General features: G+C 48.5%; 1 protein-coding gene across 7 annotated transcripts in view; it reads right to left on the bottom strand.

The window, feature by feature from the left end:
* Nucleotides 1–9,824: 9,824 nt before the first annotated feature.
* OTULIN (OTU deubiquitinase with linear linkage specificity) overlaps nucleotides 9,825–16,532 on the bottom strand; it is a 71,745-nt gene continuing 65,037 nt past the window's right edge. For all 7 annotated transcript variants that reach the window (XM_027520569.1, XM_027520572.1, XM_027520573.1 and 4 more), the window contains one exon: nucleotides 9,825–15,183. In XM_027520569.1, the coding sequence (XP_027376370.1) occupies nucleotides 14,989–15,183 (195 nt within the window). In that variant the 3' untranslated portion in view covers nucleotides 9,825–14,988. The remainder of the gene's footprint in view (nucleotides 15,184–16,532) is intronic.

Here is a 16,532-nt window from a genome sequence, read left to right on the forward strand (position 1 = left end):
CTCTGGTTATTATCATCTCTTGTACTCTGAGCAAAGAAGAGCACCAAAGATGCGTGTCTGAAGTCTTCTAACTTTTTTAAATCATCTTCGTCCAGTCCAAGGGGTTCCAGAAGAATTCTTTTTTCTGCTTCATTTGCAATCAAGCAGGGTCTCTGAAAGACTGTGTAAGATCCATGCACTTTTATAAATGGCTGTCAGCTACCCACGGCTTCAGCTCATGTTTCTGTTTGGTGCCTCTTTTTAAATTAGGAGATTAACCTAAAGTGCACTTTACTAGCAAGATGTGGCATTGGCGTCTGCAACCCGTATATGTAAACAGAAACTCACAAGAGCCAGAATGCCTTTCTCTCTCCAGGATACATGGTTTCCTTAGGTTAAAGAAGGAGGAGATGGGGAGAAACCTGCTAAAAATGCTTTTACCATCAACCATCTGGCTTCGTGGAAATTCAGTGATGTATGGAGATCAGTCGTTACTATAAGATTTAGAGGCAGATGTGCATCAACCATGGACCAGGGACAGGTAAGGGTGCCTTCGGGGTGGAAAACACCACACCCAGGTGGACTCTGGCTCCCTGAAGTTGTGGGGCCATGGATGTGGGGGACCCACAGTCTGGATGAACTGGATACTGAAGAAGTTCAAGCCACCCTGCTGGAACCAAGGAGGTTCAGAGTTCACAGCAACTCTAGCCTCCCAGCCCCTGCTGCATGGACCAGTTACCTGGAAGCAAGCCACACCCCTGGGGGTACCACATTCACAAGGCTTGTGGGCAGATGCACTGAGTCAGTGCTTTATTTGGTTTGCTTAGTGATATATTCAGAAGGCAAGTATCTAAAGCTAGAATGACCAAGAAACCAGTCATAGAGCTTCAGGAATCTTGACAGAGCCACAAATGGGATTCTGTTCAACTCTGACAAGCCTGTGCTCGTTCATTTAAGGAGACCTTCCAAATCACATCACTCACACCTCTCCAGCCACATGTTGGTCACCCGGATAATAAGAGGCTCAGGCCGTTATTGCTAAAGCTCCTTCCTGGTCTAACAGGCTATTGTGGGAGCTGTGGTGTAGAACATGGTATGGGGTCCTGCAATGGAAAAATACAATTACCTCTTTCTTTGTTTCAGATCTGAACATTAGCAGCAATCCAGAACTTTTTTTAATGAAACCAAATGTACTAGGAGTCATTTTTCTAAATATGGCTGTCAGATTATAGGCTTTTCAGTTTCTTATAAAAACTGGAGGTTTAAGTTAAACTGTTGACACCAATCACATTAAAACATTTGCACAGCTTTGATTAAAACTGATTGCAGAGGTGAGTATAAAATATATGTTGCATTTAAACAAGTGCTGTGTATGTACTAAATAGATGTTAGTTTTGCATTGTTAAGAGAGTTTATATGTGCTTTTCTTGGGGAGAGGGGTACTTTTTTGTGAGAGGAAGAAATCTGTGCTCATATACTGTCAAATAGCTTTCAAATAATTTCTACTTTAAGTAAAACTTAAACAGTTGGCATATGATTGAGATTGCTTTGCTTCTTGATTTTCTTAATCTGACCATTAGTCTGTTTACATACCCCACAGTATGTGGTTTCCTAATCCTGACTATATTTCCCTTTTTTGCCAAACGTACAGGAGATATTCAAACTTCTCCCTTTGCCTTGGTAGCTGAAACCTCTGCCCACTGGGGTATTTCCCCAAACTCTGTCTTATTTAAATATGACCTATTTCTTCAAATTTTAATCTGTATTAAAATGAATTTTTACTTCCCATCATGGCAGTAATATTGAAAGTTCTTCTCTGAGGCCTGGCTTCTCCCCACCCCTTCTAGAATGGGGATACCAGATGGCCGGGCTTTAGGAACGTTGGAGGAACAGAAGGTGAAAACCCTTTCTGCCCACATCTAAGGAATCCTGCTCTTAGCAGTCTTTATGCGTAAAGCAATTCTCTTCTTTCAACCCTAACGTCTTAACCTCAAAGAATGAAGGCTCTCATATTTTTGTATATGTACCACAGCTTTCTTATCCATTCATCTGCTGATGGACATCTAGGTTGCTTCCATGTCCTGGCTATTATAAACAGTGCTGCGATGAACACTGGGGTACACGTGTCTCTTTCAATTCTGGTTTCCTCAGTGTGTATGCCCAGCAGCATATTTTTAACCTATGAAAGACTATATAGAGTACGAGTTTTTGCTTTAAATATGTATATATTTATTTGGCTGCACTGGGTCTTAGCTGTGGCACGTGGAATCCTCAGTGGAGGCCTGAGGGAGGATCTAGTTCTCGGACCAGGGATTGGACCCTGGACTCCCTGCATTGGGAGCATGGAGTCTTAGCCACTGGACCACCAGGGGAGTCCCAAGAGCGTGCTTTATTAGCTGCCTGTAATCAGCAAGGATGCTAGCCTGCTACCAACTTGCTTGAGATCACATATTTTCTTTACTGTTTCTTTCCTTCTTTGAGTTAAATCCCAGATCTCAGTGTGACCTCTAGCATGCTTCCCCACGACCGCCTCTAATGTGACACAAAGTCCAAGAGGTCATGCTTCTTTCCACCCACACACTTGGGACGCAGTGTGGCTTCCTGTCTGGCTGTGATGTCAGGATGTGCAGCCGTCCTGGCTTAAGCCTTGTCAGTTTTCCCCGTGGGGAGCAGTCCTACCACAAGGGACAAATCTGCCCCTTCTCATTCTTTCTCCTGATGCCCCAGGTGGATCACATTATCGTTGTCCCAGAAACCTCCTCCCCGACACCCCCATCCCCTGCCAGTGGGGTCCTCCTAACCCCGATCAGTTTCCCTGCTAGTTCTCGCACAGCCATCCCTCTCCCTGCATCTTCTTTGGTCCCACTGGCTCAGCTCAGGGGTTCTTGTCACCTAAGGAAACGTTCCCTTCTCCTGGCCCCAGGCTCCCCCTGGGCAATGATGTAAATAACACTTCCCAGAGTTCTGCAGTGCACAACCTGCATAGCCATTCCCAGCAGCCTGCCCTCCCCTGCCTCCCCCTGCACAGTCACTCCCAGCAGGCTGCCCACCCCTGCCTCCCCCTGCATAGCCACTCCCAGCGGCCTGCCCCCCTCTGCCTCCCCCTGCACAGCCACTCCCAGCGGCCTGCCCGCCCCTGCCTCCCCATCCCCTGCACGTTGCAGAGGACCTCTGGTGTCCACGTTGTTGTTGCTTAGTTGCTCAGTCGTGTCCAACTCTTTGCGACCTCATGGACTCTATGTCACCCACCAAGTTCCTCTGTCCAAGGGATTTCCCGGGCAACAGTACTGGAGTGGCTGCCATTTCCTCCTCCAGGGGATCTTTCCGACCCAGGGATTGAACCTGCGTCTCCTGCATTGGCAGACAGGTTCTTTACTACTGAGCCAGCAGGGAAGCCCTTCTAGCATTCCTACTTGTCTTCATTACCTTCTGCCCCCAACAAGCTCCAGGCTTCTTCCTGGACAACACAAGCCAGTAAATACCATGCTGATTTCACAGCTCAGTACACTGGTCTTTGCACAAAAGGAACAAAAGAAATGAGGAGCCGTGAGTCCTAGTTCCATTCCTGCTGCTTATCAGCTGTGAGCCAGGCAAGTTACTGGCTGACTCTGGATCGGCCTCTTCTGCTCTACTGACAGAACGAGATCTTCTCTAGTTCTCACCCACTGCGACATCAGGATTTGTAGAGCCGTTGACAGCGGCACATGAAGACGAGGGTGCACATCTGCTGAGCTTCCAAGCAGCTTGGAAGTGCCCCAGCCAAGAAATCTAGGAAAGTCATGCCAGCTGCTTTCAACAGAGGAAAACTACTAGAGCTTTAAGAACAAAACAAAGACTAATCTTAGGTTTGTGTGCGCTAAGTCGCTTCAGTCGCATCCGACTCCTTGTGACCCTATGGACCTCATGGCTCCTCTGTCCATGAGATTCTCCAGGCAAGAACACTGGAGTGGGTTGCCATGCCCTCCTCCAGAGGATCTTCCCCACATAGAGATTAAACCTGTGTCTCTTAGGCCTCCTGCTTTGGCAGGTGGGTCCTTTACCACTAGAGCCAAGTGGGAAGCCCATTTTAGGTTCAGAACCATTGAATTCAAAGACCAAAAATAGAATGAACGGATAGAACAGTTCTCATCTAACTTGCTTCACGTACCAGGCTCTCTTGCTTTAAATGTAAATGGCTGAAGAGAGCTGGCTGTGGTCAGCTCTGGTCTCCCCCAGTCCCGGGGCTCTGTCAGGACAGATGCTCCCAGATTCATGGGTGATGTAGTCAAGAAGCGATTTCTGCCCCATGCCTGGCAACACCACATCCCAGCTCAGCTCTATACTTCTGCCTCTCCCCCAGCGCAGCCACTGTACAGACTTCAGCTGCCTTCTTCACTCTCCACCTGTGTTTATTCAAAGCTATCTAACTCCATCTGATGCCTTAAAAAGACTCGAAGCGGTGTCCACAGCCCGGGCCCCAGACCTGCTCCCTTCTCAGCTGGAATCTAGTCCTACACGCCCTGGGTGACCTAACTTGGGCCTGCTTCCAACTCCAAGGGCATGCTGGGGATCCCCGGGGCTGTTTTGCCAGCCCTGACTTGTTCCAGACCTGCAGTCCAGTCACCACTCAACCCATCCTCAGAGGGGTCCCCCGGGGACCTTGGCACCCTTCCCCCACCAGCCCTCCCACGCTGTCTCTGGACTAGATGAATCACATGAGCACCCACCCAGAAACCAACCCACACTGCGTCCCGCCCCTCCCTCAGTCAAGTCACTCTCCCTGGTGATTCTCTCTCCCCCAGCATCGCTCACTCCTCTCCCTTCCTCTGCAGTCTCACTGCTTAGTTCAGGGGTTCCTGGTCAACTATGGCCTGGATGCTAAACCTCCAAAATAGCTTTCCTTCTCCAATCTCACGTGTCCTCCTGGACCATGAATGGCACCCAGTGCTGCAGTGTGCAACCTGCACAACCGTTCCCAGCAGCCTGCCCACCTCCTCCCACCCCACCTCACCCTGCTCCTCCATGCTGGCCCTCCCTCTCTCTCACTAGGCATTGGGGGTGTCGTAAGAAGGACTCTGAACTCACCTGGGTGGGCATCACGCTGAGTCTGGGTGACAAGGGCCCGGCTAGAAAGGAGGATGCTAACACCCGTGGAGAAGCAGCGACACAAAACAGGGACCCCCTGGTGGTGGCCAGGCCCTCGGCTCCAAGCTTCTTAATGCCACGCCTCCTCCTCACACCCGTTTCCACTTTCATCCCTCATTCACCATGAAGGCATCAAAGGCCCAAGAGGAGGTATTTTAAAAAGAGAATTTGTTTAAAAAAAGAGAGAGAGAGAATTTGTAGAGATGGTTTCTGTGCAGAATTTCACTGGTCCCTTCCTCCCCTCAGGGGTGTGTGTGTATGCATGTGTGATGGGGGAGAGGATGGAGGGGTCTCTTGACACCTTAGGCCTAAGGGTAGGGCTCCAGAGGAGACACTCAGCGAACTTGAGATGGGCCCCTACAATGATGGGCACTCAGTGAACAGGTGTCCGCCAGGACGGTCAGATCTGACAGAAGACAGAGTCACCGAGGAAGGGGTGCGTGCCACGTTTGATGACAGCAGGTGCCAAGGTCTTTCCTGTGAACCAGGCCTGGCCCACATAGATCAACCAGCTGACCCAGGGGGGCGTCCGAGGTCCTGAGCGGGGTGAAAGGGGCTCAGAAAGAGGCTGGAGGTGACACTGGATTCTTGGAGCTGCAATGGAGGAAGTGGCGGGCCAGGGGAGGGACCCTCAGCCACTGCACAGGAACTGCCAGGAGAGGCCCTGAGCTGGGGGCAGAGGGGTCTCCAAGATCCCTAGAAGCACCTGGTGTGGGAAGGAAAGGAAAGAGCTGAGCCCGGGCAGGCCTGGGAGTAAGGCTGGTGCAAGACAGCAACTATGAAGAGAGATCTCTCACCCTCTGCCCTTCCAGCCTCCTTCCTCCTGCTCTAGCTCCAGACAGGGCAGGAAGTGATCAGCGATTCTACCCCGGTCCAGCTGATCTGTGCAAGGGGCAGGCGGGGTTGGGGAGGAGGGAACCGGAGAGGTGGGGAGAGGAGGCCTGGACCAGCTCGTCTCACAGCCCTGGTTTTGGCAGGTGCCTGCCCAGAGCAGACATTCTTTGGTGAATAAAGTCACTCACACCTTCCTCCCCCGAACATGCTCTGATCCCTGGTCCCCCGCGTGAGAGCCCTGTTTCCTGCAGCCTTTCTCACCTCCAAATCCCCTCTTTCTGTCACTAAGGTCAATCCCTCCACGAACTAAGATAACCTGAGCCAGTTCCTGTCACTTGCCACTTAACACGGATCCCTGGGAGCCCCTGTGCTGGACTTTCCTGCTGGAAGCTCCCAGCCCTTAATCTGTGAAATACAGATGGGAAAGCCAAAAGTATTCTCACACACAACTGCCTAGTGAGAGAATATAACCGCTGGGCAAAGGGCATGAGCAGAAGGCTCCCAGAAAATGACTAGTGAACAGCTTCTACAAAAGGGAAGCAGGCTTCCTCAAGGGAAGGAACACATACTGAAAGACCAGCTATCGACTCAGCAAAGATCAAAGTTTGATGGAGCAAGTGTTGGCACTCCTGCTCTGCAGTGAAATATCAGTCAGCGGCATTTCTACAGAGGACAATCTGGCGAGATGTTTCAAGCTCACACTCAGCTAGGAAAGAGGTTCACGTCATGGGCAAAGCACGTAAAAAAGCAAGGCAGGGAAGAAATGCCACTGACCCACAAATATCTAGGAAAAATGTTCACCATTATGAGAATCAAAAGCATTAAATGTCTCTTTTAATTTTTTTTTTCTTGCCAGGTGGTCAAAGTTTAAAGTTAAAATACCCCTAGAGTCACCCGTCTAATCAAGGCTATGGTTTTTTCTGTGGTCACGTATGGATCTGAGAGTTGGACTGTGAAGAAGCCTGAGTGCCGAAGAATTGATGCTTTTGAACTGTGGTGTTGGAGAAGACTCTTGAGAGTCCCTTGGACTGCAAGGAGATCCAACCAGTCCATTCTGAAGGAGATCAGCCCTGGGATTTCTTTGGAAGGATTGATGCTAAAGCTGAAACTCCCGTACTTTGGCCACCTCATGAGAAGAGTTGACTCATTGGAAAAGACTCTGATGCTGGGAGGGATTGGGGGCAGGAGGAGAAGGGGACAACAGAGGATGAGGTGGCTGGATGGCATCACTGACTTGATGGACATGAGTCTGAGTGAACTCTGGGAGTTGGTGATGGACAGGGAGGCCTGGCATGCTGCGATTCACAGAGTCGCAGAGTCGGACACGACTGAGCGACTGAACTGAACTGAACTGAGAGTCACCCAAGGGACAATGAAGCAGGATCAGTTGATGAGGGTGAAATTCTTGAAACTTTTTTGAGGGAAGGTTGGGAGAGCCTTGAACTGGGTCAATTTAGAGATGCATAAAAAGACTGCTGAATGAGAAGGCTCATTATAGCACTATCATAATTGAGAAAACTGGAAATAGTCAATGGTGTTAATTACCTAGGATTTTTTTTAAACCTCAGAGTATATCACAGCTCCTCACCATCTAGCACAAATAGGATGTGATCTCCACGAACACGGAAGACAATGCTCATGGTGTGTTTGCTTTTTATTTTCTCAGCATTCTCTCCGATGCTCCAAGGAGCGCTGTCTCCTAAGTGAACGGCCCAGCACGGCAGTGTTTTCTGCCGTAATTACGTCTGGATTTGGGGGAAATGGCAGTAGAGGGGTATTTGGAAGACAGAATCCTCAGCTTTACTGAATAATCCAAATTGCAGCAGAGAATGAAAAACCACCATCACCAGATCTCTCAGCCATTCTTGGGAGGATCTTGCAAGGGTACAGGGCTGGGGGCTACAGGGTGGTGAGAAGGCAGAAGAAACACCCTCCTTGAGCCCTAGGGAGCTAGAGAGAGTGTCACCCCAGGCTGTCCCACCCCAGAGCCAAATTGGCTTTGCCTCTGGGGCTGTGCTCAGGGCTGGGAGTCTGGAGGGAATCCTCCAGACCCAGCAAGTCAGAAGGTCATTACCAGGCCACTCCCATGGAGCCCAGGCCAGAGGTGGTGGTAGGAGGAGTGGGAAGGGGAGACGATTTGGAGAATCTATGGAAAGAATGCCCAGCTTTCAAGCAAGGGATGATGGTAAGTGTGAACACAACTGTGTGTGCTGTGTGCGTTCAGTCGTGTCCAACCCTGTGACACCCCCCTCCCCCCAGGCTCTTGTCCATGGGATCCTCCAGCCAAGAATACTGTATATACACATAAATGCTCTCATTCTATATACACAAAACAAGGCTGGTACTTTCTTCATCATTTGATGGCTGTAATTCCGGAGGGCGTCCCCAGGATCCACAGCCTGGGGCCGTTTCTCTCCACACTTCCCACCATGGGGGTGAGGGTGGGAGTGGGAGGCGCAGGCATGGAGAAACCAGGCCTGAAACACTGCCTTGAAATCGAGAAGAGTCCCATGACTCAGAGGAGAGGCGGGAGAAGTGTATTTACGCCAGACTTTTAGTTCATTGGGCTTCCCTGAGAGCTCAGTTGGTCAAGAATCCACCTGCCAGGCAGGAGACCCCAGTTTGATTCCTGGATTGGGAAGATCCACTGGAGAAGGGATAGGCTACCCACTCCAGTATTCTTGGGCTTCCCTTGTAGCTCAGCTGGTAAAGAATCTGCCTGCAATGCAGGAGAACTGAGTTTGATCCCTGGGTTGGGAAGATGCCCTGAAGAAGCAAAAGGCTACCCACTGCATTATTCTGGCCTGGAGAATTCCATGGACTGCAGAGTCCATGGGGTCGCAGAGTTGGATACGACTCAGCAACTTTCTGAAGAAGGCAATGGCACCCCACTCCAGTACTCTTGCCTGGAAAATTCCATGGACGGAGGAGCCTGGTAGGCTTCAGACCATGGGGTCACTAAGAGTCAGACACGGCTGAGCGACTTCACTTTCACTTTTCACTTTCATGCACTGGAGGAGGAAATGGCAACCCACTCCAGTGTTCTTGCCTGGAGAATCCCGGGACGGGGAGCCTGGTGGGCTGCCGTCTATGGGGTTGCACAGAGTCGGACACGACTGAAGCGACTTAGCAGGAGTGACTTTCACTTTAGTTCATTACCCAAGTGAACGGGGCACTGAAGAAAGAAGAGCCCGCTGTTACTGTTTAGCCCAGGATTGCCTTCGCTGCCCCTCATCAGCCTGGCACTGCTGCCCTCTGGATGCCCAGCCCCTAAGTGGCGGGGTCTTCAGAAGCACAGCACCATTTTGCAAAGACTCAGTTCTTTGACTCATAGGAAGGCAGGGGCCGGCTCATTCTCTAATCCCCAGAACACCTTGGAAAGCCAACAGTCTTTCAGTGGCCGCCTGACTCAAACAGTGTTAGGTTCTTGCTATCACACAGGTGGGTGCATTTCCATCCATCAGTCTAGATGGTTCTTGAACACCTAAGAATGCTACACACACCACAGGCCTCTCCCTGGCGAACACTCAGCCAAGGCTGGGTCTGGATGGTGCCTGCAGCCCTGCCCTGCGGGGCCTAGGGGATGCACCTGAAGCCTCCGTGAAGGGCTTGCACCTCACTTCACCCCCATTCACCCCGGAGCAGGCGGCGTGGAGGCGAGGACTGAGACGAGGAAATGGGGTAACCGGCCCAGCTCCCCTAGTAGCGGGTGATGGGACTGTTCGACTGAATCCAGGCCCAAGACCAAATCTAATTTGGGGAGTGATCATGTCCTAGGAGTTCAGCACCAAAAGGTCTGTCCTGGCAATGCTGGAAAGTTAAAGCACCAAACCTCAATCTCCAAGGTCCTCAAAGTCAGGCATTTAACCAGAGCAACACAGCCAGGCTTCCAAGTTTTCATTCTCTGAGTTTTTATTTTTAGTTATTTGTTTTTACAGTCCTTCGTGGCCAGACTTGCTACAGGAGATCGACAGCAAAACCCGAGTTGGCTTGGCCTCTGACAGTAAAGATGAGGATTCAACGTGTCAACGAGGCAACCTCCGCCTTGGAGGCAGGTGGGACCATGGTCCCAGGCCGATGGGAGCCTCAGGGGCACGGTTCTCAGAGCAGATGAGGTTTTTGACAAACGCTGACATCTTAAGAGTGCAAACTGGACACTCTGCTAAAACAAGCCAAGACAGACGAGGCGGCCAGGTTTCACTGAGTTCCTGTCTGCCTTCCCTAGGCAGCCTGGCCGATGGGGAAGGAAAACCGCCGCTACGGACAGACAAGGGGTCGGTATCCCCTCCAAATTCATAACACAGACTCAGAGGCTGTGAGACCAAAACATGTTTACAGACAATGGAAGCGAGAAGGGAGCTCACTACATACATTCACTTTGGCTTTTTTCCCACATTGAAATACTCAGAAGTAACCAACCCACAGACTGCCCTGGCTCCTATAAGGAGTACCATAGTTTAGCACCATTTGTGAGACAAGTCAAGGCATTTTTTCATTATAGAACAGGTCTTGAGTACAAAAAAAAAATTATTTTGAAGTTCAGAACTGAACTCAACCACCCCTGGTTACTGGGAAAAAGACTGCCAAGACTGGTTTCATCTAGAATCCCAGATCCTTTCCCTGGATCACCTGCATTTTGGCAATTTCACCCCTGACCCACACCTACACCCGAAAAATCAACAAGAATGAGACAAAGCTCTCATCAATGTTCTATTAACAAGCCCTGGCTATTAATGAGCACTCAAGTTATGGAAATATACAGATGGCCATGAGGTCAACGGCCTCGCCTTGCTCAGTCACTAAGTCGTGTGCTGACACTTTGCAACCCCTATGGACTGTAGCCCGACAGACTCTTCTGTCCACTGAATTTTCCAGGCAAGAAGGTGGCCATTTCCTTCTCCAGGGAATCTTTCTGAACCCCAGGGATTGAACCTGCATCTCCTCCATTGCAGATAGACTCTTTACCACTGAGCCACCAGGGAAGACCCCTGGAAACAGAGATAAACGTAGCAAGTGGTTTGCTGATAACACATTTCAATATAATTATCTCCAGACTTTATGACCACTCTGGAGAGTTTAATGATACCTACTAACATCCTCCACTATCTCCAGTAATAAATTTCAATTTAGCATGAGGGGAAAAAAAAGGCAGAAGGGACAGCTCACCTCCACCCTCCCAAACTTGTAGGGTCTCAGGCTCTGTGACCTCACACAGAACGTCGTGATTTGAGTGCAGACCATCGAGCAGGCATCACCCCGCCCATTCTGGTCGTGGCCAAGCCTACCCTACCCTTACAGCCACCAGGGCTGGGGGCAGGCAAACCAGTTTAGTTTTGTGCTTTTCGTGGCTCCAAGTTATTCCCTGGATCAGTTACAAGTATTGATCATCAGCTGCCCATTGTCTCAGTTCACTGCTCGATTCAGCACTGGCTTCCTGCTCTCTCCAGGCCCTGAGAAGAGACCCCCAAGAAGGTTTTCTAAAAGTTCAGCATTAGGCAGTCTACTTCTGTTACACAGGGGGCTTCAACTTTAGAAAAAGGCATCTGCAGAATCCAGGCACAGAAGTGGTGTGCGCTGGTTCAGATTTTTATCCTTTTATTAACTTACGCTAAGGAGGTCTGTTAGGCATCCGTTTTGTTTTTCAAAGGCATTTTTTCATCTAGAATCAGTTCGTCACTCTTCAGTTCACTCCTTACTGTTCTTGGGCCTTTTAACACATTACTGACTGGGGGGGTTTCACAAAAACTAACGCCTGTGGCCGGTGATTTGTTATCTAAACAAAACTGAAGCGTCTCTGCTAAGTTGGTAAAATTACTTGATATTGTGCCCTGACTTTGCTCAACTATGTGGGGACTCCTATATCTTTCACACACATTTCAGATTCACTCCAAACACATTCTTATTGGTTTTTAACTAGATACAGATCATTTAAGAAAAGGCATCCATGTATTTTTGTGTATGAGCACAAGTACAATTCCCTGGAGGTTTGTATTTCTGAAAATAACTTTCTGGCTTTCAAAGGGGGAGTACCTGCAAAGTGTTGCTTTAGAAAGAGAGACAGGAACATGATGAAACTTTAACACCACAAAGGAGACAAAACCAGGAGGTACGTTTGACATCTGTGCTGCAATGTAAGGAAGCTGGATCATCAGAGGTGAGACAGCACCTCAGTTACCACCTGGAAGCCCTTCAAAAAGGAGGCCACACACTCTCAGGTAAACGAGCACCCTGAGGTGAAGAGGGCAGAAGGGTAACATAGCCTCCTAAAAAGCAAAGCAAAAAACAAGCGCACAAAAACCAACAAAGGTGTTTTTCCTGACACAGGGGTGAGATTCAAGCGGTCTGAGATTTTACTTGACAAGCCCTAGAACTGGAGGGAAAAATAATGAAACAATACCAAGGGGATCTCTGTTTCCACAATCAAAGAAAACGTCAGACGTTAATGGAACGTACAACGGTATAATGGGAAGTGTGAACGGCTCTATGTAGAGAGCAGGGACAATCCTGTTCTGTGCCTTTAAGGTGTTTTCAGATTTGCTGAACTCCAAGGAAGAGGAACTGACATTTCAGATCAAATCCCACACGCCGAGAGGTAATTCCATGGAACTTGTTATTTAGGTTTAATGCACTTTAAATGAGCTCAAAGGTATAAGTCACACCTGTTCAAGGCAGGTATCTTCTTTCTGATAAGACCAGAGGGCTCCAAAATGACTGAACTCTTGTAATAAATCCTGGGATAGAAAGTAAGCAAAGTGTAGGTCCCACTACCTTCCTTTTTTGGAAACACTCATACCATTTTAGAGATCCCCTCTAAGTAAATTTATCCTCCTGAATCCATTTTGGTCTCAACTCAATTTCAATTCTACTGATATCACCCAACCAGGCCAAGACCAAGAATGAAAAATGGAATTAAAGCTCTGGGTAACTATAGTTGCACGTAGCAACAAAAAAATTTTTTTTTAAAGTTCGCCAATCATCTACATTTCCTAAAGTATTGTTTCTTTGAAAGCTTTTCTTCTCTGATGCTATGATCCCTCTAAACCTGCATGACAGTCTGAGAGTCTAATATGGCCTTGGGTCAGAAAGCAACTTAAATGCACATTTTTGAGTTTTTATCAATGGGGTAGTTAAGACCACAATTTTTGCACACACTCTAACAATATCATACACAGGAACAAGAAAAAAGTATGAGATGTAATCGAGCTACCCAGAAGCCCAGTTCAAGTTCACTAAGACTAGAACATTCTCAAAAATGCAGAGATCATGAGTATCATTAAACTCAACAGAGGCGATCTGCCAGCAGTTTGATGGACACAGACACCAACTGCCTTGTACAACTGAAGTGTTTGAAGTTGTGCTTTTAAACATGTTCAAGAATGAACTGGTAGGCATTTCCTTTTATAAGCTGCATGAAAATCATGTAACATAAAATGAAGCATCCAAGCCAACAGGAAGTCGTCATTTTCATTTGGCTTCTAGGTACCTTCTTATTATTATTTGAGGCACCATTGCATTTCACAGTGAAAGACAAAGCCTCTCCAACACATTCACGCCATCTAGAGTAAAATTCAATTCAAACACCCTAATGAGTTAAGTATCTACCAAAATGTGAATATTACTGATGAGGTAATGGGAGGAATACTCGTGTAACAGTCTGCATAGTCTTCTGTGTCCTCTGAGTTTTTTCTCAACCGAAAATTTTGATTTTTAAGTAAAAGCAAAACTTACATTTTCACAAAAGTTCTGTCCCTGGGGGCGGGGCGGGGGGAGGGACAACAGATTAGATAGCTTATCAACTACATTATATTAAACCACATAAAGATTATAATTATATAGAATAAAGCTCAGTACTTCAGGGTAACACCATCTCCACAAATACTGAGCCAATCCAGGTGCTGCTGATAGTCTGAGTGAGGTGTCCACATGCCACAGGGATTCGGGCCCTGATGCAGACAAGGCTCAGCTGGTCTGCCAGAGCCTATCCCCGCCTCTCAGGCACCACCCTAGCCTGTGACTGACTAGGCAAGGGCACCATTAGTGGCCAGAACACTGCGACCCTGGGCATCCCAAACTCAACCAAGGGCGGGTGCAGCTCGGCCATGCCTCTGCAGACAGTGTTAAGCACGCTCTTGTACTGAAAACTTACTCATGAAAACCAGAGACTCCCTGCTGCTAACTCATCCCCTCCAACAGATGCGGGACAGGAACCTGGCGATGGAAGCACTCTCCAGAAACTCATCAATTGGCCTTGGTTTCCACTAAAACCACACATGGGTCTAAGCTTGACTCTGACTAGATGATGGTGAATCTGTGGAACTGCAGATGAAGGAACAGCCCCTGATCCCGGGGGCTCTCCCCCCGACCACCCACCCCCGCACCAGGCTCCCGAGCGGGGGTGTCCGTGACCACAGGCGCCTGGCACATCCTGGCAGAGCAAGAGTCCTGGGGCCGCTGCTTCTCCTGCAGCCCCTTCTCCAGCCTTTAAGCAGCTGTACCCAGTTGATGCTTCTATTAGACACTCGGCTTACAACAGCTTTAATTAACATGTAGATTTAAACCATTACTGGGTGAGACTAGCAGAGGATGCTGGGCTGTTGGCAGGCTCTGCCCCCGACTTCTACCGCGTGAACCGATTGCATAGATGTAGAGAAAGGGCACCGCAGATGCTGTAACCATCAGAACAAAAGTTAACATCTTTTAAAAAAAAAAATCGAAAGCCAGTTTACTATGAGAGCGCGCTTTGGACACTTTCTGTCCAGGACGCGACTCCTCTGATATAAAAGTGTCTGTTTTATGGAGGAGGTGTAGTTTGCACCTTTTAACAGGTGTGCTCTGAAGGCTCCCACGGAAACGTACTGCATCACAGATGAGAGGGAAAAAATCGCGGTTACTTGTGATTCGCCAAAGCTAGTTCCCAGAACATTCCAGTCTGGTGAGGCTAACTGGGCCCAGGCGTCCTCAGAGGTCGGGCTCAGGGACCTGCAGGCCCGAGGCCCCCGCGAGGGGCTGCCCGCGCCCCTCAGCCTCGTGGCCAGGCGGGCCAAGCGCAGCTCACAGGCTGGTCTCCTCACACACTCGGACGGGGACATTGTAGTGCCGGTCGTCCTCGGCGATCAGGGTCACCACTGGCCAGTCCCGGGGGGCGTCGGTGGGGTAGACCGTGACGAACTCCTCAGTGCCATACTTGGAGAGCCGATACACCTGGATGGTGTGGCGCACAGCGTAGGCCAGGAGGAACATCTCGACCTGCGGGGAGAACAAAGGCTGAAGGATGCGGCTGGCTCCCCGCTCCTGCTCTGGGGTCCCCACAGGGCACAGCGCGGCTTGGCCTGAGCCCATTTTCCTCCTGCAGTCCAGCCCCAGTCCTGCCGTTATGTGTGGGTCATTATAATCAAACACATCATCAAGAAGGGGTCATATGTCGTAAGGGACTTGTGGTTTGAATACATTAAGAACATCTCAACTTGACAATAAAAAAGCCAATAACCAGTCTAAAAACTGCCCAAAGAACTTGAAAAGAATAGAGCTTTCTCCGAAGATGACATGTAAATACCACTACGTACATACAAAGTCATCGGGGGAACACAAATCAAACCCACAATGAGACGCCATTTCCCACCCACTCGAATGGCTACAATCAAACAGACAGATGATCGCGGGGAGAGACTGCCTCGCAGGCACCAGGTTTTCTTTCTTTCAGGGGAAGGAAACTGTTTCGGAACTTGGCACAGGTAAAGGACACACAAGGCTGCAAATGTATGGACAGTGAGTGAATTGTACACTTTAAAATGGTTACTTTGGTGTTATATGAACTTCACCTCAATTTTTTTAAAAAAGCGTGGTAAGGATGTGAAGAAATGGAACTCTGAAACATTGCTGGAGGGGATATAAAAGAGTGCAGCTGCTTTTACAAAGTTTGGCAGTTTCTCAAAGTTTTAAACAAAGAATTGCCATGTAGCCCAGCAGTTCCACTCCTAGATTAACATATACCCAAGAGAATTAAAAACATATGTCCCGCAAAAAACTTGTACATGATGTTCACAGCAGGATTATTCATAATCGCCAAAAAGTGGAAACAACTGAAGTGGATGTATAAAATGTGATACATCCATACAATAGAATATTATTTGTCAATAAAAAGGAATGAAGTATTGATACATGCTGCAATACTGATGAATCTGGAAGACATTAGGCTCAGTCAAAGAAGCCAGTCATAAAAGACCACATATTATAAAATTCCATTTACATGAAATGCTCAGGATAGACAAGTCTGTAAAAACAGAAAGTAAGTTAGTAGTTGCCTAGGGCTGGAAAAAAGGGAATGAGGGTATGAGGTTTCCTTTAGGAGTGATAAAATGGTCTAAAATTAGACTCTGCAAATTTAATGGCTGCAAAACTCTATAAACATACTAAAATCCACTGAGTCACACACACAAAGGGGTAAACTGGTATGTACACGATATTTCAACAAAACTGCTATTTAAACATGTTACAGCAGACTTGTGGGGACTCAGAAAGGACCATCAGAAGCCTAATACTCGAACTATGCTCTACCAGGCTTGTTAGTGCAAGCTATCTGCAGTGGTTCAAGACAC

The sequence above is a fragment of the Bos indicus x Bos taurus genome, chromosome 20 (assembly GCF_003369695.1).
Source record: "Bos indicus x Bos taurus breed Angus x Brahman F1 hybrid chromosome 20, Bos_hybrid_MaternalHap_v2.0, whole genome shotgun sequence".
NCBI classification, from domain to species: domain Eukaryota; kingdom Metazoa; phylum Chordata; class Mammalia; order Artiodactyla; family Bovidae; genus Bos; species Bos indicus x Bos taurus.